Source organism: Ictidomys tridecemlineatus, chromosome 2 (genome assembly GCF_052094955.1).
Source record: "Ictidomys tridecemlineatus isolate mIctTri1 chromosome 2, mIctTri1.hap1, whole genome shotgun sequence".
Classification (NCBI taxonomy): domain Eukaryota; kingdom Metazoa; phylum Chordata; class Mammalia; order Rodentia; family Sciuridae; genus Ictidomys; species Ictidomys tridecemlineatus.
The window spans coordinates 5161332-5180922 of record NC_135478.1 but is presented as its reverse complement, the minus strand read 5'-3'; the positions used below and the strand labels follow the sequence as shown (position 1 = coordinate 5180922).

The 19591-nt window shown below is 58.8% G+C and overlaps 1 protein-coding gene and 1 long non-coding RNA gene across 3 annotated transcripts in view; one reads left to right on the top strand and one right to left on the bottom strand.

Moving 5' to 3' along the window:
* Nucleotides 1-606: 606 nt before the first annotated feature.
* On the bottom strand, nucleotides 607-2288 carry LOC144371903 (uncharacterized). Its single transcript, XR_013431980.1, has 2 exons — nucleotides 2052-2288; nucleotides 607-836 (listed from the first exon to the last, which is right to left on the bottom strand). It is a non-coding gene; the product is annotated as an uncharacterized LOC144371903 (long non-coding RNA).
* Nucleotides 1183-19591, top strand: part of Fbn3 (fibrillin 3) — a 55657-nt gene continuing 37248 nt past the window's right edge. For both annotated transcript variants that reach the window (XM_078035195.1, XM_078035199.1), the window contains exons 1-26: nucleotides 1183-1292; nucleotides 2692-2905; nucleotides 3020-3102; nucleotides 3643-3741; nucleotides 3881-3976; nucleotides 4194-4289; nucleotides 5886-6083; nucleotides 6206-6331; nucleotides 6437-6562; nucleotides 8936-9088; nucleotides 9166-9348; nucleotides 10007-10150; nucleotides 10230-10349; nucleotides 10440-10565; nucleotides 12619-12741; nucleotides 12984-13259; nucleotides 13539-13592; nucleotides 14636-14761; nucleotides 14843-14968; nucleotides 16196-16315; nucleotides 16408-16545; nucleotides 16682-16732; nucleotides 17004-17129; nucleotides 17687-17911; nucleotides 18124-18249; nucleotides 18668-18796. In XM_078035195.1, coding sequence (XP_077891321.1) covers nucleotides 2709-2905; nucleotides 3020-3102; nucleotides 3643-3741; nucleotides 3881-3976; nucleotides 4194-4289; nucleotides 5886-6083; nucleotides 6206-6331; nucleotides 6437-6562; nucleotides 8936-9088; nucleotides 9166-9348; nucleotides 10007-10150; nucleotides 10230-10349; nucleotides 10440-10565; nucleotides 12619-12741; nucleotides 12984-13259; nucleotides 13539-13592; nucleotides 14636-14761; nucleotides 14843-14968; nucleotides 16196-16315; nucleotides 16408-16545; nucleotides 16682-16732; nucleotides 17004-17129; nucleotides 17687-17911; nucleotides 18124-18249; nucleotides 18668-18796 — 3367 coding nt within the window. In that variant the 5' untranslated portion in view covers nucleotides 1183-1292; nucleotides 2692-2708. The remainder of the gene's footprint in view (nucleotides 1293-2691; nucleotides 2906-3019; nucleotides 3103-3642; nucleotides 3742-3880; nucleotides 3977-4193; nucleotides 4290-5885; nucleotides 6084-6205; nucleotides 6332-6436; nucleotides 6563-8935; nucleotides 9089-9165; nucleotides 9349-10006; nucleotides 10151-10229; nucleotides 10350-10439; nucleotides 10566-12618; nucleotides 12742-12983; nucleotides 13260-13538; nucleotides 13593-14635; nucleotides 14762-14842; nucleotides 14969-16195; nucleotides 16316-16407; nucleotides 16546-16681; nucleotides 16733-17003; nucleotides 17130-17686; nucleotides 17912-18123; nucleotides 18250-18667; nucleotides 18797-19591) is intronic.

Genomic DNA, 19591 nt, shown 5'->3' with positions numbered 1-19591 from the left:
GTGAGGCTGGACAAGCCACTCCATTCTATGTGCCTTAGTTTACTCCTCCGTAAAGTGGGAATTATATAATATGAGTATCTCCCTCACAGGCTTTTCTGGCGATTAAATAAGATGTGTATGAAATTCTTAGCACCAAGTCCGACAAGCTGTGAGTCTCACACCCAATAAATGCTATTTATATATGACGGTTCTGGAAGTTCTGGGATGGAGGCACCATTCAGCACTGGCAGCTTGGGGACTTCCATAGGGTAAACTCACAATCTGCAATAGTGAGGGGATTTTTGAACTGGTTTTTGCCAGTTGCATAAGAGTTTGCGGGATGGAGAAATAGCTGCAGGTTCAACAGCCTCTGCCACTGGTGGGGTCTCTGTTCCCGAAGGTAGGAAAATGGTGGGGAAATTTAAAAATTTCCACTTAGCGTGTGGATTCCAGACAGGGAGCCAAAATGCTGAAGTGTGGTCTCTTTGGCAGGTGGAGAAAAGGAAGTTTAAGAGAGATTTGAAAGTCTCGCTGTTGGGCTGGGGCTGTGGCTCAGTGGCAGAGGGCTTGCCCCTCACATGTGAGGCACTGGGTTCCATCCTCAGCACCAAAAATAAATAATAAAAATGATGATAATAAATGTATTTTTAAAAAAGAAGAAGAAAAAGTCTATCTCTTTCCAATTCTTCATTTCTGAGAATTTCTGGGAATCAGATGAAAAAATGTGGACCTTCTCAGGACCGCGTCCCATCTTCGCTCATCGTCCTGCCGGTTTTCTCGGGGCCGCGGGATCAGTCTCAGTAGGAATCCGGACTCCAGGTGCCAGGTGAGGTTCCCTCGTCATCCTCGGAATTCTCCTTGCCCGAGGGAGGGGGAGGCAATGTGGGAGGGCCTCCCAGGTAAGGCCCGGACCTCCCCGTCCTGGCTGTGGTCCAGGCCGCCCCAAGTCAGAGCCCCACCTCCGGGCCACCTCCAACTCAGTCGCTAACCCCAAACGCCGCCCCCGGCCCCCCCAGCGCCGTCCCAGCTCCCCAGCTCCCCGAGTTCCACCCGGAGCCCCAGGCCCTCCCCCGCAGCAGCCTCTCTCCCCGCCCAGGATCGGAGCCCCCCGCCCCCGCCCCGGGAGCTGCGAGGTGCAAACGCGCCCTCCCCCAAACTCCTCCCGCCCCCAACTCTGGGCCGGGAGCGCGGCGGGCTCGGCCTCTCGGTTTCGCCTTCCTGCCCCGGGCCCCCAGCGCTGCGGGACCCGGCCCTGCAGAGCCGAGCCCCGCGCGTCCGCCCGCGGTGCAGCCTCCACGCGCGCCGCCCGGCAGGTAAGGGAGGGAGCGAGGCTAGCGCCGGGCGACACCTTGAGCGCGGGGGCGGGGGAGGGGAGCGGGCGCGGGAGGGGGGAGGGGATTCCTTTGTCTGCGGCGGGCAGCCCCGGGCCCAGCCCCCTCCCCTCTCCGCCTTCCACTCGGCGCCGGGGTGGGTGGCGGGAGGGGCTCGGTCCCCGATCCGCAGGTGAAGGCGGAGTCGGGCTCGGTGGTGGCCGGGGGACCGTGCATCCTCGGCCCTGCCGGGTGGAGATCGCGGCCGGCGGACTCCGGGGGCGCGCTCGCTCCTCGAGGGCCGAGCCCGGGACTCTGCGCCCCGCGGCCTCGCAGCTCCGCGTCCGCGCCGCGTGCGCCGTCCAGGCTCACTGATTTGCCCAACTCCGGGGCGCGGCTCTCGGATGCAGGGAGGGTAGGGGGTCGTGTCGCGCCAGGCTGGAGACCCCCAGCCAGAGGGAGCGAGGGCCCGCAGTCCCAGGGGCTGCCTGGAGAAGGCGTCCTCGGAGCCACAACTGGCCCGGCCAACTTGGAAGTCAGAAAGGGCGCCCCTGCCCGTCCGGCCTGTCCTCCAAAGTTGACAAGAGTTGGCGCCATCTGGTCCGACTTTTACGGGACCCCAAGGCCCAGAGAGGGGGACCCTCAAACCCACCCAGCTCTCCCAGCCCGTTCCCTCCCCGCCCCCCAGGCCAATTCCTCTCCCAGATTTGGAAAGTGGAACCTTGGAAGAGGCCCGGAGTTCCACCTGGTCTAGCTTCTCACCTCCCCGTACTGTATTTCCTTCTCCAGAGTTTTGACTGGTCATCTTCACCGGCCATGGTCCATGTCCCCATGTTCTTCGTGAACAAGCAAAGAGCCAGACACTTTGGGGCGGGGTGGGGGGAGGGGACCCGGGTCCTTTTTCCCTCCCTCTGCTCAGCTGCAGCTCAGCTCTGCCACCCATTCCCTGTCTCCTTCTGGGGCCCTGACTGGCTCCATCTAACACCATGTCTCCCCTTGTTGTTCCTGCTCAAAGCTTCTCAAAGGCTTTTCGTCCCCCCTGACATAAGTAGAAGCTCCATTACACCGCTGTACCCACTCCTGCAACACCTGGCCCCCCCTGACCCCCTCTCCCCTGCCTTCCTCCTCCACACATACCCTGCCTCTGCTTTGCTGTGCTCCTTCTACCCCAGGACCTTTGTCCTGGCTCATTCCATCTGAGGCATCACATCTCTTCCAAGAAGGCTGCCCTGATGGCTTGCCTGTTCCCAAGTCAGGGCTGGATGTATCCCCTGGCTCCCTAAGGAGCCACATGGTCTCCCAGGGCTGCCCCATCCTAGCAACCTCCCCAACCATTCCCAGTTCTGTGCAGTGCCTCTCTGCCAGGGTGTTCCCTGGGGCTGACTCTGCTTCCTCTCTGCAGCCTCCAAAGGACACATCATGACTTGGGAGAACCTGCATTTAGCAAGGAGAGATGCTGGAGCTCTCACCATGGCCTGGGGACCCCAAGCTCAGCTCCTGCTGGCCTGGGTGGTCCTGTCATGCGTGGTGGGTGGCCATGGCCACTGGGATGGGGCCATGGAGCCTGCAGCTCCTGGGCGTGTGCGGAGACGAGGCAGCCCCGGCATCTTGCAGGGGTACGTGCGTGGAACCTAGGATGCTGACAGACCCCTGGGTGTGGGCAGGGCTGTCCTGGAGGACTGCCCAGGGGAAGGGCAAGACTTCTCAGCCTTGCTGTGCTCTCCCTGAAGGCCAAATGTGTGTGGCTCACGCCTTCACCCCTACTGCTGCCCTGGCTGGAGGACGCTGCCCGGCGGGAACCAGTGTGTCGTGCGTGAGTGCTGGAAATGGGGGTGACGCAGGGGTGTTGGGGCATCTGTCCTACCTGCCTTCTGCCAGCAAGCCCAGCCCTATTCTCCAATGACCCTGGGGTAGGGGTCTCTGGTGAATGGCAGGCATGGCGCCTGCCTCCTGGGTCCCCGAGCTCACTTCCTTTGCCCCCCAGTCTCCCTGCCTGTCTCTTCGTCTCTGTTCCTATGCCTAAGTCTGGGTCCCTTTCTTGGTCTCTCCGTCTGTCTCTGCTACCCCCCACCCCCCAGAGTCCCCTCCCAGATGACGCCAAGGCCCAGCCCCTCCACCCTCCGCCCTGTGCTCAGTACTTCTGGCCCAGGGATCTCTCCCAGTGGTTCCAGTGGAACCCCAGAGCTACAGCTGGGGTCACACCACCTGCCCAACTCAGGCCAAGACTTGGGGGACATCCCATGTGGATGCTGAGCTGGGTGACAGGCAATATCCGCCCAGTGCTCCGGGGTCCCATGGAGGGGGCTGGCACAGGACCCGCCCTGGCCTTGATCGCCTCACTCTGCCCTTCCAGCCGTCTGCAGGCACGCCTGCGGTGAGGGCTTCTGCTCCCAGCCCAACCTGTGTACCTGTGCCGATGGGATGCTGGCCCCCAGCTGCGGGGTGAGCCGAGGTGAGAGGGAAATGGGCTCCTGCAGGGTGCCCCGAGGAGCCCTGGCTGGCTCTGCCGAAGGCTGGACGAGGCTGGGCCGCCTGGCCTGGCCATCTTCCTTGGGCAGCTTCACCTCACGTCTGTCCCTTCTGGACCCTAGGGCCAGGGTGCAGTGTGAGCTGCATGAACGGGGGCAGCTGCCAGGGAGAGTCCTGTCTGTGCCAAAGAGGCTACACGGGCACTGTGTGCGGACAGCGTGAGTACCCCCAGGACTGGTTCCCAGAGGGTGGGTCCTGCAGCTTCTGCCCACCGCCCACACGTCCCTCATGGAGGACCAGGGATTGGAGGGCCACAGCCTTATCATTCGATCTGGGTCAGATGGTGGGGATTCCTGGGTGCAGACAGTCCTGCTGGGGCCCCAGCTCCCTCTGCGGGCCAGGGGACCTCTGTCACTCTCTCCTCTCCTTCCACAGCCGTCTGTGCCCTGGGCTGCTATAATGGCGGCCGCTGCATTGGCCCCAACCACTGCGCCTGTGTGTACGGCTTCATGGGGCCTCAGTGTGAGAGAGGTACCAAGGGGACCCAGGGGAGGAAAGGGTGTTTCCTGGCAGTGGCTGAGATATGGCCTGGCCCCTGAGAGGGTCCAGCTGGCCTGTGTCCTGCTGCAGGGGCAGTCTGAGGACATTTCTTTCATTTGCTCATCCGTTTTCCAAAACATCTGTTATTCCCTGGCTGTGTGCGAGGCCCCGTGTTGGAGCCCAAGCAACATGTCGGTCTGAGGGACAGGAGGACGCAGCCAGTTACAGAAAATTCTGGGGAGGGGTCAGTGCCACGATGAGGGGACTGTGAAGGGCAGAGAAACCATGGGGTCCAGGGAAGGGGGTCGGGGAGGCTTCCTAAGGGAAGGGGCCCCCTCAGTTGGATCTCAGAGGATCTGGAGGAGTTCATGAGGTAAACAATCCCCCCTTGGCTGAACCCTGGCTCATGAAACAAACCCACGTGGGGTCACCTAAATTAAGAGGGCGGAAGCGGTACTGTCTCCATGTCTTGGGGAAGACTGGGGTCGGGGGAGGTCGGATGGAGTGAGCCGGGAACCCCAGGTCTGGTCTGACAGCTGGGGAGAGGGTGGGCAGCAGGGGCCGGGGCAGGGGGAGACAGAGCCATCACTGTGCCCTCTGAGGAATTGCAGGGGTCAGTTGAGGTTCCCTGGGAGATGATGGAGGGGGGCAGCAGAGAGGGGGCCGCCTGGGCATTTCAGGGCAGACAAAGGTCAGGGAGCCCGAGGAGACGGAGAAAGGGAAAGAACAGAAGTGCAAGGCCCGGGGATGCTGGGCCATGCAGAGGGCATCTGGGCACCCGGTGTGACCAGGAAGCCCAGGAAGGTGAAGACCGCCAGGGGCCTGGGACTGATGCAGTCATGGGAGGGAGCAGGGACCCTCCCATCCGTGACGGAGGCTGGGTGGAGAGAGTATAGTGATGAATCAGAAGCTGCAGGGGCTTGGGGGTGACCTGGATTCCAGGGGGGGGGGAGAGAGGAGAGGCCAGGGGTCAGCAGTGGGCAGTGGACAGGGAGGGGCAGGTCTTGGGGACTTGGGCCCACAGCGGGTCTCTGAAGCCCCTTCTCCATGAGAGGCCGGGGTAGAGGGTGACTTTGGCTTCTTCTGGGAGGGGCTTTCCTGGTGGACTGCCAGCCTCTATATTGGAAACATCTGGAAGGTGGAGACGGGAAGTCACCTCAGTTGGCAGTTGGGGAAACGCTGTGGCTCCTCAGGGTGGGCCCTGGGATTCAGGGATGCAGCACTGGGGCAGATGGTGACTCCCTCGAAAATCTGGGAGACTTGGCAGGGCCAGGTATATGCTCAGGGTTGAGACCCTCCCCAGCTGGCTTCCATGTCCCTGCTGGAAGGGAGGACGGGGTCCAGGCAGACCTTGAGCTTTGTGAGCTTGGGGATGGTGGCCTCTGGCTTGGAGGCTAGCTGAGGAGTCCTGAAGAGAAAGGATTTTGAAGGATGAGTGGATCATTAGGTAGGGAATGGAGAGAGAATGGAGGAGCAGAGGCTTGTGGGCAGGAAAAAGCCCAGTGTGCTGGTACAGAGGCTGGGAAGGCACCGGGGAGGGACTTGGGTAAGTCTGAGGCCAGCTGCTTACATCTGTCTGCCCCACAGACTACCGGACAGGGCCCTGCTTTAGCCAAGTGGGCCCTGAAGGGTGCCAGCGCCAGCCCACCAGCCTCGTGTGCACCAAGGCGCTCTGCTGTGCCACCGTGGGCCGTGCCTGGGGCCTTCCCTGTGAGCTCTGCCCCGCACAGCCACACCCCTGCCGCCGCGGCTTCATCCCCAGTGTACGCACCGGGGCTTGCCAGGGTGAGTGGGGTGTCGCCGAGAGGGAGCAGAAGCCCTGGGAGCCAGGACGGGTTGGAGCCCGTGGCACCTTGGGTCCTCCCTCTGATGGCCTCTCGCTCCCTTCCTGGGTTTCTTCCTTGCAGATGTGGACGAGTGCCGAGCGGTGCCAGGCCTGTGCCAGGGGGGCAGCTGCATCAACACCGTGGGCTCCTTTGAGTGCCGCTGCCCAGCTGGACACCGGCTCAGCGACAGTGGTGCCAAGTGTGAAGGTGGAGCACGGCCTGGGACCAGCTCTTGCCCGGGCACCTGGGCTTCCCCCCGGGGAGGTGGAGGGCCTGGCTGGGGAGGCGCGCTGACCAGGTCTGTCTGCGCAGATGTGGACGAGTGTCTCAGCGTCCCCGGTCTCTGCTCCAGGGGCGACTGCACCAACACCGTTGGCAGCTACGTGTGCTCCTGTCCCCGAGGTTTTATCAGCAGCCTGGATGGCACCCGCTGCCTGGGTGAGGCCCTCCAGATGGGGCTGAGGGAGAGGGCCGGTGGGAGACAGGCCCCTGGCTCATCTCTCGGCCACGCTCTGGTCCTCGGCCCTTCCTGCCCTCCGGTCCCTGTGCCGGTTCCCATCCTCTGAGGCTTCCTGGCTCCCTACCCATGAGCCTCTGGGCTCTCCGGAGCCTCAGCTGGGGAGCTGTGGGCCCTCTGCTCTCCAGCACTCTACTCCACTGACCCAGCCCCATGGCCCTCTGCCCCTCAGACTCTCGGCCCTTCTGGCTCCCCGCCCCTCCCCCACAGGCCTCCCCTGACCCTCTGGCTTTGATCCCTGTGCCCCTCTCTGACCCTCTGCCTTTCATCTCTGTGTCCCTCCACCCTCTAGCCTTCATCTCTAGGCCTCCTGCTGACCCTCTAGCTTTGATCTCCATGCCCCCTGCCATCTAGCCTCCATCTCTGAGCCCCCCACTGACCCTAAGCCTCATCTCTATGCACCCCCCTCCTCTAACTTTCAAATTTATGTCTGTTCCCTGCCCTCCCTCCCTCCCCCTCCTGATGCCCTGCTGTCCACCTGCAGCTCTGTCCCTCCCGTCCCTCTCCCAACTCATCAGAAGCACCTCCTTTCCTTCCCCCACCCCATTTTGAAGCTGGAGGATCAAGTTCAGAACAGAGAAAGGACCACAGCCACTCCTCAGACCCCTAGTCAGGATGGGAGTCTCTGGCTTCGTGCCCCCCCATGCCCGCCCTCCTGCACTCCCCACACCCCACCTGGCTGTTGGGGGCACCACCCGCTCTCCCTACTTTCTGGAGGAGCTGGTTGTCAGGCCCTGGAAGTCGAGTGGGGTCCACGGGGTTGGCTGGGAATGTGGATGCTGGGGGGGTCGGGGTCCCGGTGTGGGCAGGGGTGGGCAGGGGAGGGGACTTGGCGGTTTCCCAGCATCACCCAGACCCCTCTGGCTGGGCCTGTACCAGGCAGGGCGGGGGTGTTATGTTTGGAGTGTGGCCAGGCCTCCACCTCTGGGGGTTATCGTGGCTGGCATGGAGAGGCGCCTGTGGGCACATCCCCTGGACCCTCCCCCAGCTCCTCAGGGCAGAGCTTGCATTTGAGCCAAGTCTGGTTGCCACAGAGCAGGGACTCTGCATTCCGTTTTGGGTTCTGAATACCAGCTGAGCTGCTCCCAGACTCTGTGACATTGGGTGACTGGATAACCTCTCTGTGCCTCAGTTTCCTCACCTATAAAATGGGGTGATAGCAGTCCCGACCTCATGGAGCTGTGGGGATTAAGTAAGGTAGGAGTTGAGATCTGCAGGTTCCTAGAGGGCATTTGACACAGCTCATCAAGACAGGGAGGGAGCTGGGGAAGCTGAGCAGGGCCACTCGGCAGGGACTGGTCACAGCCAGAGCAGCAGCATCTTCATTAAAATTCTTAGGCTGTCTCTTCCCGGTTTGAGAGGCAGCCTCCTGTTGGATCCCCTGGGGCTGGGAATCTGGTTTCCCATCCTTCTTTAGGTTTAGCAGCTGGGTGACCTTGAATGAGTTCTCGACCTCTCCTTGTCTGGGCAGGCCCGGCCCCCTTTTCGAGGCTGAGCTGTTGCTGAGCCCCTACACCCACACATGTGCCTGGGGGGCTCCAGGTGCACAGAGTGGGACCGGGGAGGTGGAAACATTCGCCACTTTTCCCAGCTTGGCCAGGGGTAGCTGCCAGCGGCCCTCCCGGCCGGTGGGAGGGTTTTCTCAACCATGGGCCACCAGCCAAGATCTGCAGGGTTTTAAACTAAAAATATGCTCTTTCAGCCAAAGCCTGAGAAATCTGACCCCCACACAGAGCCAGGGGGCCCGGCGGCCTGGTGGGAAGCGGATGAGTGTCCGAGTGTCCGTTCTGGTCATCCCCAGGAAGCCTGTGCCTCTGTCTCCCCTGGGGCTGTGGCTGTCGACCCACCACCTGGTCCCTCTGGGACCCTTCTCAAAGTCGCAGCCTCCTGGGCTTCTCTGTAACACCCAAGGCCGGCCAGGGAGGACACACAGGGCAGTCTCAGTGTGCCTGCCCGACGTCCCGCTGGGCAGCCCCTCCCGGTCAAGAGGTGGTCCTGGGTGTGGTTGGACCTGTGTTGACGGCGAGCTTACTACCTGTGCCAGCTTTAGATATTGGAACCCTCATCTGAATAAGGTCAAATGTCCCTCTTACTCTCCCTGAGAATGACAGCTGGCTGCTCCAGGGTTGGTCACAGGCAAGCAGCACTCCTGAGGGGCGGTGGGTGTTGGCACAGTCAGGGAGGTCCGTTCCACCCGCAGGCGGCGTGGGTGCACCTGGGGTTGAACTCAGGTCTGGCGACTGGTGCTCCCACCCTTGCCCTGTGCCGATGGGCCCACCTCTGCCCCGTTGCAGACCTCCGGATGGGCGCCTGTTTCTCCGTACTAATCGGGGGCCTCTGTGCTGGAGACCTTGCGGGTCATTACACTCACCAGCAGTGCTGCTGTGACAAGGGCCGGTGCTGGGCAGCTGGCCCCGTCCCTGAGCTGTGTCCTCCGCGGGGCTCTGGTGAGTGAGAGCTTGAGATTCGGTTGGTGGCCCCTGGGCAGGACTGAGCGCCTGACCTCAAACCCTGTTTCCTGCAGCTGAGTTCCAGCGACTCTGTGCTCAGGGGCTCCCGCTGCTGCCTTCTCACCCAGGACCCTTCCCAGGCCTCTCGGGCTTCGGACCCAATGGTGTGGGTCCTGTTCCGGGGCCGGCACGACACGGGCCTCACAGCTCCGGTGGGCGCGGGGTCCCCAGTCTGGGCCCTGTTACCTCCAACAGTGGTAAGTCCTGGGTCTTGGGAGGAGGGTTCCAAGACCAGGGGAGAGGCCCTGGACAAGGAGAGGGGGGCTGCTCTCTGAGTCCGTCAGGGCTTTGGAGTGGGGGTCCTGGCCTGGGTGGCAGGGATGAAAGGACAGTCAACCTCTGGATCTGGGAGTTTCTCAGCCTCAGATTCAACCAACGTGGGTAGAAAATATTTTTGGGGAAAAAAAAATCACATCTGTACTGAATAGGCACAGGTGTTTTTCTTTACATAGCACGTGTGTTGTAAGAGATCACGACACCCAGAGAGGAATGAATGTCTGCGAGCCTGTGTGTAGGTTTCATGCAAATACTTGAGCGTCTGTGGATTCTGGTGTCTGTGGGGGTCCCTGGACCCCACCCTGAGATACAGAGGGCTGCCTGGCCTGGCAGTGGTCTGGGAGTGGGGTCGGCTGGGGAGCTTGCCTTCAAGATCAGGCTTTGGACCCAGGCTGCTAGTCTTTCCTTTTCCTTAGGCCTGGGTTGGGGGTCTTAGCCCAGGGGGTGGGGTCTAGCTCTAGGGTGGGGATCTGAATCTAAGGTGTGACTCTGGGCTCAGGTGTGAGAGCTAGGACACGGGATGGGGTCAGGGCCAAGAGGCGAAGCCTGGAGACTCTGGCTGGGCCTCTGCCGGTGCAGGTACAGCCACTCTGAACCAAACCGTTGACATCTGTCGGCACTTCACCAACCTGTGTCTCAATGGCCGCTGCCTGCCTACCCCTGCCAGCTACCACTGCGAATGCAACTTGGGCTACACCCAGGATGTGCGGGGCGAGTGCATTGGTGAGAGCAGGGTGGGGTGGGCGGGGTGGGCAGGGTGGCGTGCTCTGCCCGGCTGGAGCTCAGGGTCCCCTGTCTGCAGACGTGGACGAGTGCTCAAGCAGCCCCTGCCACCGTGGTGACTGTGTCAACACCCCCGGCTCCTACCACTGCCGGTGCCACGAGGGTTTCCAGGCCACACTCACCAAGCAGGCGTGCGTGGGTACGCCCCATCCACCTGAGAGTGAGGGAGGGGAGGGGAGCCCGGCCGGGTGGGACCCCTCCTGACCGCCCACCTGCCACCTCCTCCCAGATGTGGATGAATGCACCGTGAGTGGCGGCCTCTGCCATCTTGGCCGCTGTGTCAACACGGAGGGTAGCTTCCGGTGTGTCTGCCACGCGGGCTTTGAGCTCAGCCCCGACGGCAGGGACTGCGTGGGTGAGTAGAGGCTGGCCGGGTGGCAGGGGACTTCCAGGCCCCCACAGCACCTGGAGTCCACTCCTGACCCAGAGCCCACCCCAGACCCTTCCTGTCTCCACTCCTGCCCACCCTAAACATGGCTTCTCTCCATCGTCCCAAATTCTTTCCATGAACTGTAAGAAGGGACCTCTGGGTGAGACCAAGCAGTCTAATGCCTAATCCTGGGCCTGAACTGGGGACCTTCCCCGTCCCAGGACAGCCCAGAGGGACTGGCTGCAGAGAGGGTGGGATCAGGACCTTGGAGAGCACCCGGCTCTTCGCTACCCGAGGGGTTTGGGTAGGGTCTGGATCCGCCCAGTGGGGCCCCCCCTCCTCTCTTTAGTCACCTTGTGAGAAGATCTGCCTCCAAAGTCCCTTCTATGGAAGGATTTTAAAGCATCTTTCTTGTATAATATTCATACCATAAATTACCATTGAAAACCTGCAGTTCAGTGGTTGTCAGTAAATGCACAGTTGTACAAGCATCACCCCAATGTAAGTTTAGGACATCTTTACTACTTAAAAAAATAAAGCCCCTGTCCATCACTGCTTCCTTCCTAATCCACTCTCCCCTCTCCAGCCTTGGACATCAGGCGGATCCACTTCCTCTCTCTCTGAATTTGCCTATTATGGACATTTTCTATAAATGGAATCGCACACTATGTGATCTTTTATGTCTGGCTTCTTTTGCTGAGCATCCTCCACCTGTAGCATGTGTCTGTACTTTTTTTCTTTTTTAAAAAAAATATTTTTTAGTTGTAGATGGACAGAGTACCTTTATTTTATTTATTTATTTTTATGTGGTACTGAGGATTGAACCCAGTGCCTCGCACATGCTAGGCGAGTGCTCTACCGTGGAGCCACAACCCCAGCCTCACTTCACTTCTTTTCATGGCTGAATAATATTCCTCCTTATGAAGGAAGCACATTGCATTCATCCATTGATGGACATTTGGGTTGTATCTACTTTTCTTTTTTCTTTCTTTTTTTTTAAGACAATTTTTTAATATTTATTTTTCAGTTTTCGGTGGACACAACATTTTTATTTTATTTTCATGTGGTGCTGAGGATCGAACCCAGCACCCCGCACATGCCAGGCGAGCACGCTACCGCTTGAGCCACATACCAGCCCTTTTTTCTTTTTTTTTAAAGCAGCAAAGAGGTGTTCATTGCGAGCTAGCTCGGTCCTTCATTCGCACACAGCAACTGGTGATGCTGAGAGGCCCGGAGACCGGGGTTTGCAGCAGTTTTATACACTGTATCTACTTTTCAATATTAAGGATAATGCTGCTATGAACATTCACATACCAATTTTTGTAAGGGAATTTTTTTTTTTTTGTTACTAGGGATTGAACCCAGGGGCGCTTAGCAACTGAGCCACATCCTCACCCCTTTTTACCCCTTTGCATATGTGCTATCTGTTAGTGTCCATAACAACACTTTGGGAAGCGACTCATCTCCTCACTTGCCACGTTGCTTTAGATTAGATTGTTTTCTCATTAGCTGACTTTCACCTTTTTTTAAAGTTGAAGTGAAGTTCACATGACATAAATTGAATCGCTTTAAAGTGAATAATTTACTTAAATTTTTTTCAATGTACTTTATTTGAATGTCATCATTTAAAACTGAATAATTGGTGGCTTTGGGTACATTCCCAGTGTTACACAATCATCATTTCGCCTATTTAAAAGAAAATTTTGTTTTGCACTTTTTTTTTAAGTGGCAAAATAAACATAATATAAAATTTGCTATGGTACATATATCATATTGGTTACTGTCAGTCGTCTAGAGATAATTAAGGTCTACGGCAGGTTGTGCCTAGGCTCCAGGCCGACGCCACCCCTTTACCTACGGGGCCTGAGCATCCTTGTGTCTAGTAAAGGAAACAAGCTGACGGACAGTCACGGGATGTCACATCCCAGGGAGGGTCCTTCAAAGGCTCGGCCCTGAGTCCTGGAGAAGAGAGAGAGGGGCTGGTCAACAGGATAGGGTGGCCTCCCTCCCTGGACCCAGCCTCTCCCCGTGTCCCCAGACCACAACGAGTGTGCCACCCACACCATGTGCCTCAACGGCGTGTGCGTCAATGAGAACGGCAGCTTCACCTGTCTCTGCAAACCTGGCTTCCTGCTGGCACCTGGTGGCCGCTACTGTGAGGGTGAGGCTGGACTCTGACCAGCAGAGGGTGGCCGGGAGGGGGAAGGAAGAAGAGGGACAAGGAGAAGAGAGGAAGGACTAGGAGAAGGAGGTGGGGAGAGAAAAAGGAGAAGGAAAAAGAAGGGAAGAAAAATGGGGAGGGAGAAAGGAGGGTGGGGGAGGAGGAGGGGGCAGAGAGGGAAGCACGGGCGATGGGAGGTGAGGGGGAAGGGGGCAGGTCCCAATGGGTCCCACTTATCCCAGACATGGACGAGTGCCAGACGCCAGGCATCTGCATGAACGGCCACTGCACCAATACCCAGGGCTCCTTCCTCTGCCAGTGCCTGGGGGGGCTGGCGGTGGGCGCGGATGGCCGCACCTGTGTGGACACCCACGTGCGCAGCACCTGCTTCGGAGCCGTGCATAAGGGATCCTGCGCCCGCCCCTTCCCGGGAACAGTCACCAAATCTGAGTGCTGCTGTGTCAGCCCAGACCATGGGTTTGGGGATCCCTGCCAACCTTGTCCCGCCAAGAACTCTGGTAAGCCTCTGGTTGCCTGTCCCCACCCACCTCCTTGGTCCTGGGCCATTTCTTTGGTCCTGGAAAGGGACTCAGGTCTTGGCTCTCCCAGGGTGGTGGCGTCTCTGCTGAGCCTCTCCCCAAGAAGAGACTAAAGGGGGTCGATCTCCCTTTGGGGATGTGGGCGGCACATCTTAGCCCCAGACTCTTGCCCAGGACTGGGGAGTCAGGGTCACGAATGTGGCTGAAAGTCTACAGTGGCTGACCTCCCGACCCATTTCCCTGGCTCTTCCCCCGCAGCCGAGTTCCAGGTGCTGTGCAGCAGCGGACTTGGCATCACCACGGATGGTCGAGGTAAGGGGGTGCGGCTCCTCCATCCTGGGCCAACGTGCTGCTGACCGGTGCTGCCAGGTAGAGGCGGGGTGAGGCTGGGAACTGTATTGTCCACCAGAGCTGCCATAATCAAGTACGTAACCACGTACTGAAGACTGGCTCCTCCAACCTCGGAAGTTCATCCTCTTGGGGATCCTGGAGGCCAGAAGTTCAAGATCCAGGTGCAGGCAGGGCTGGGTCCTCCTGAGGCCACCAGGGAGCATCTGTTCCAGGCTTCCCTCACCCCTTGCTTTCAGTGATTTATTTGATAGTGATCCTTGGCATTCCTTGGTTTGTGGAAGTCTCATAGACTTTCCATCATCTCTAGATGGCTTAGAACACCTAATACGATGTAGATGTTGTACACATGGTTGTCACACTGCATTGTTTAAGGAATAATGACAAGGGGGAGAATCTCCGCATGATGGTGAACACTCAGGAGGCTGAGGCAGGAGGATCACGCGTTGGAGGCCAGCCTGGGCAATATAGTGAGACCTTGTCTCAAGATAAAATAAAAAGGTTGAGGCAGCAGTTCAGTGGTGCAGTGCTTGCCTAACATGTTCGAGGCCCTGGGATTCATCCCTAGCACCACTCACAATAAAAATCTATACATGTTTAGTATGAATGCAATTATTTTCTGAATGTCTTCCATCTTGGATTGGTTGAATCCACTGATGTAGAACCCACAGACACTGAGTGCCACCTGTATTTTATTAAGGGATGCTTTACAAATGTCTACTCCATGCCTTCCAAACTGGGGACAGGGGACACTTGGCAATGTCTGGCATCTCATGGGTAGAAACCAGGGATGCTGCCCCAACATTCTGCAATGTGCAGGATGCCCCCCCCAACCAACAGTAAGGAATGATCCTGCCCCCAAGGTCAACAGGGCCAAGGCTGGGCAACCCTGGTAAGGGGAGAAGTGAAGCAAGGTCTGGGCTGGAACTCCAACCTGGAGTGGGGAACTGGCTTCTGGAGACCCCCGGAGAGCCCATGCAGCTGCTGTCTGTCTCCTCCTGCTGCAGACATCAACGAGTGTGCCCTTGATCCCGAGGTCTGTACCAACGGCATGTGCGAGAACCTTAGGGGCAGCTACCGCTGCATCTGCAACCTGGGTTATGAGGCAGGAGCCACGGGCAAGGAGTGCATCGGTGAGCATGCCCACCACTGGACAGGGGGTGGGCTCCTCCCACGGCAGACCCCCGACCCCTCTCTCCAACCCCACCCTACAGACGTGGACGAGTGTGCCCTCAACAGTCTCTTGTGTGACAACGGGAGGTGCCGGAATAGCCCTGGTAGCTATAGCTGCTCCTGCCCCCAGGGTTTCAGCTTCCGGCAGGACACAGAGACCTGTGAAGGTACAGGGTACCGGGCACACTTCTAGCAGCACACACAGGACACACAAACACACAAACAGATACACATGCTGCATGTGGTATGTGCACACACAGGCTCTACACGGCCGGGCCACCTGCTCCCTTCCTGGGCTGACCCCCTGCCACACCCTGACCTCTGTCCTTTCTCCATTTTCCTCCTATGTCTCACTTTATCTCTCTCATGCCATAACCCCCTTTAGAGTCACCGGTCCACACCATGCATGCTCCTGAGACCCTGCATATCAGCATTCATGCACAGGGGCTGAGTTTGACTGATAATAAATATATTTGGGGCCATTTTCCTGACATAGTGCTTCAAACCCTCTTGTAATCTGAGCAGTAAAGACGCTAGGAGCATCTTGAGCCCTAATGGTTGGTTTTTGGCCCTGAGTCCCGACATGGAGTTCTGAATCTCTTGGGATTTCCTGGGTGGTAGAAAGGTGTTTGGTTCTGATGAAGCAGCCATGATGAGAAGAAAAGACCAAGCCATGATTAGAAGCTGGGAGCTTTCCACGCTCCCTCCAACCTCTGGGAATGGAAGACGAGCTGGAGATGGAGTTAGTCATGCCTACATCACCAAGCCTCCATCAAAATCCCAGAATTATGTGGCCCGGGGAGCTTTCAGACAGCTGAGCTCCCCACCTGCTTCCCGATACCTCATCCTCTGGCCATGCTTGTGAGCTCCCCTGGAGTGTGCTAGGAAACGGAAGTCCTGTGAGCCTCTAGCGAACCATGGAGGAGGCTCTGGGAACCCGCAGTTCCTGGCTAGCCGGTCAGAAGCTCTGGAGGCCTGGATTTGAATGGCACCTACCTGGGTGGGGGGCAGTCTTATGGGACTGAACCCTTCACCTGTGGCATCTGCCTGTAACTCAGGTAGACAATGACATCATTGAGTTGAGTTAAAGGGCACCTTGCTGGTGTGGGAGAATTGGTCAGTGTGGGGGAAAAAAAAATCATGTCTAGTCACTGGAGTGTTTTGCTCTTCATTGAGGTAAGAGTGGGAAAAAGAGTGTGGTTTTTCTTGTCTCTTACACACATACACACACACACACGTTGAACACGCTTGCTTGCGTGCACACTCTATTCCCACATTCTCTGCCTGCTTCCGCTTGCATTCGGGTGCAGCAGCCCCCCAGGGAGGGGGGAGCCCCGGCCAGGTGTGCCTCCCCGTCCCACAGCTCAGCAAGTGGCGGTGGGCTGTCCCCGCAGACATCAACGAGTGCCTGTCCAGCCCCTGTGTGAACGGTGTGTGCCGAAACCTGGCGGGCTCCTACACCTGCGAATGCGCCCCTGGCAGTCGGCTGGAGCCCTCTGGTACCCTGTGTGTAGGTGAGAGGGGTTGCAGATCCTGGGCCTCTGCAGGTGGAGGTGCAGGTGTGAGCCCTGCAGGTGAGTCAGTGATCCCACCCCCTTCCACCCAGACAGCACAAGAGGCACTTGCTGGCTGCAGATCCAGGACGGCCATTGTGAGGTGAACCTGCAGGGGGCCGCTCTGCGGTCTGAGTGCTGCGCCACCCTGGGGGTCGCCTGGGGGAGCCCCTGCGAACGCTGCGAGATAGGTAAAGCGTATCTGGGGGCCTCCCGGGCCACTGCGCCTGCGTGCTCTGGTGCCCATTAGGAGCATCGGGTGGAGCTGGTACCCTGGGGCTGGCCGTAGAGTGATTCCTCTCTCCATCCCCATTCACCGAAACACAGACCCTACCTGTGCACGTGGATTCGCCCGAATGAAGGGTCTCACCTGCGAAGGTAACGCTGACCCTCTCTCTCCCGTTCTCCTCCAAATCCACATACACAGGCAGGTGTGTGTCATGCTTGGGTGCTCCTGGGGATCCTCCTGAGATAGAGACCGAAATTTTCCCTCCCTGGTACCCAGGTCTTCCCGGGATCCCCCCCCCGCCCCCCGTATCCTTGCCATGGTCCCCTCCTTCCTCCCCAAGGACAGCTTGGGCCTCCTGAGCTCCCAGGGGAATGACCTGCAGCACTCTTGGGGGCCTCTGTCTTGCCTTCCACTGCCCAGATGTGGACGAATGTGAGTCCTTCCCCGGCATCTGTCTGAACGGGCGCTGCCTCAACACGGCTGGCTCCTTCCGCTGCGAGTGTCCCCAGGGCCTGAAGCTGGACACCTCGGGCAGGCTGTGCGTGGGTGAGTCCAGGCACATCCCTCCCCTCCTTCCCTCCACCTGCAGCGACTAGAGATCCCTCCAGGACCCTCTACTCCCACTCAGTGCTCCCTGAGAATTTATATGCCTCCTCTCTGAGCGTTGCAAATGACAAAACCCTCCTGAAATCGCATCTGCATGCTTGGTTATTCTCTTTTCCAATAAAGTGTACACGGGGGGCCCTGAGCAGGAGCCCCTCCAGGAGGCCTTTAGCCAGCGGGGTTGCTCACACCCCTCCCTCAGTCTCGGGCTCAAGGTCACTGGAATGTTTTGCTCTCAGTGTCAAAGTCTCTGAAGTCCCAGCCCCTCCTCTCAGCATTATTTTGAGGATTAAATGGATCGAGTGCTTGGTTAGCATCCAGGCAGTGAGCACTATTATTATCGGGTGCTACTGTGGGAGGACACGGAACCTCAGCGTGAGGAAGCCACGTCTTTTCCTTCTCCCCCCCCCCATGTTGGGGAGAAAGTTTCAGGCAGGGGGTCCCGAGCCCCCGCCCGCAGCATGGCAGGGGTCTGACCTGGCGATGGCTACTCTGTGCAGACGTGAGGCTGGAGCTGTGTTTCCTGCGCTGGGACGAGGACGACTGTGGGGTCCCCCTGCCCGGCAAGTACCGGATGGACACTTGCTGCTGCTCCATTGGGGCCGCCTGGGGTGCTGAGTGTGAGGCCTGTGCGGGGCCCGACTCCCCGGAGTTCGCCAGCCTGTGCCCCCGAGGACGGGGCTTCGCCAGCCAGGACTTCCTGTCTGGCCGGCCCTTCTATAAAGGTGGGTGTGGGAAGGGAGCCTGCAGGAGAGGCCCTGGCAGGATGGGGAAGCCAGAGGAGGGGACAGGATGGGGACAGTCCTGGAGATGGGAAGTGCCTGGAGAGGGGCCGTGAGAAAGTTCAGGGGTCAGAACCCTGGAGGGCTTGGTTGACGATTTCCAGCTTCAGGATGTGGGGTGGTCTGACCACGTGTGACACCCGCCCCCACTCCAGATGTGAATGAGTGCAAGGTGTTCCCCGGCATCTGCACCCACGGCACCTGCCGCAACACCGTGGGCAGCTTCCACTGCTCCTGTACCGGGGGTTTCTCCCTGGATGCCCAGGAGAGGAACTGCACAGGTAGGTGTCCCCTCTGCCTCTTGGAGAGGGGAGTCATCCATGCAGGGATGGGGGCTTTGAGTCAGAGGTGGAAGCATGACCCATGTAGGTGCCTCTTGTACCCACCTGTGTGCTGTGTGACCTAAGGGAGGTCTTTAGCCTCTCTGGATTGTAGGAACCCTCTGTCCCTGTGGAAAGGCTCCAAATGTGACCACTCAGGGCCTCCAAGCTAAAAAGACCCCTGCCTTGCTCAGTGTTCAGAGCAAGCACCTCTTTCCCTTCCCCAGGGAAGCGTCCAGGGCTCCCGTGCAGCCCCTTGTGTCCACAGGGGTGGAGACGCTGCCCTGGATCTCCTCTTGGGTCAAGTCCAGGGACCCCTAGGGATCCTCCTCCCCAATCCCCCATGCCACACCCACACCCACACCCTCTGTCCCCACAGATATCGACGAGTGCCGTATCTCCCCCGACCTCTGCGGCCAGGGTGCCTGTGTCAACACTCTGGGCAGCTTTGAGTGTGAGTGTTTCCCTGGCTACGAGAGCAGCTCTGTGCTGATGAAGAACTGCATGGGTGAGCGGCCACAGGGTGAGGGCGGGGTGGGGTCCAGAGGAGGGGCCTGGAGCTTTGCTGGGGGGAGGGAAGGCATGGGAGGGGCTGCCGTCCAGCTAGGGAAGAGCATTTCTGGTTGCCATAGGCTGTCGTCTTTAGGAGAGAGGCCTGGGGACTGAGACCTGGGTGGGGACATGCGGACAGTGAGGTCTCCCAGGAGGGGTGCAGCATGAAAAAGACAGGGCTCCACAGAGAAGCTTGGGAGACACTGCCCTTCAGGGGCCTCAGCCTCATCGTTCCTTTGTTACTCATTCAGTGAACATTCCACTGCAGAGAGCTTAGCGATAGAGCTGTTTTCTTGGAGTTCATGGCCTGGTGGGGAAACAGATGTTAAAACGAATCCCCAAAGCAATGCACAAGTTCCAATAGGATTGCGGACCTGGAAGACGTGCTCATCCTGTGGGACTTGGGGAGTGGCTGAGAGGAGTGGGAGAAAATGGGGTGAAGAGAGGCTAGAGGGGCAGCCTGGAGTGAGAACAGCATATGCAAAGGCCCTGAGGTGGGCCTAGGGCTAGAAGGAGACAAAGGTGGCTGCAGGGCTGAGCCTGGTCCAAAGGGGAGGGGAGGGGCTTCTCAGGGCTTCTGTCAGTGATTCCAAGTGTCCGCCTCCTGTCCCAATTCTGCGAATTCCAGTCCCTCTCCCTCAGATCTGACTTGTCCCTGCTTCTCCCAGCTCAGACCTCACTGTCCCCGGTCATCCAAGCCCTAAGCCTCTGGGCTGTCCTGGCTTCAGCCAGGGTGAGGGAGCCTATAGAT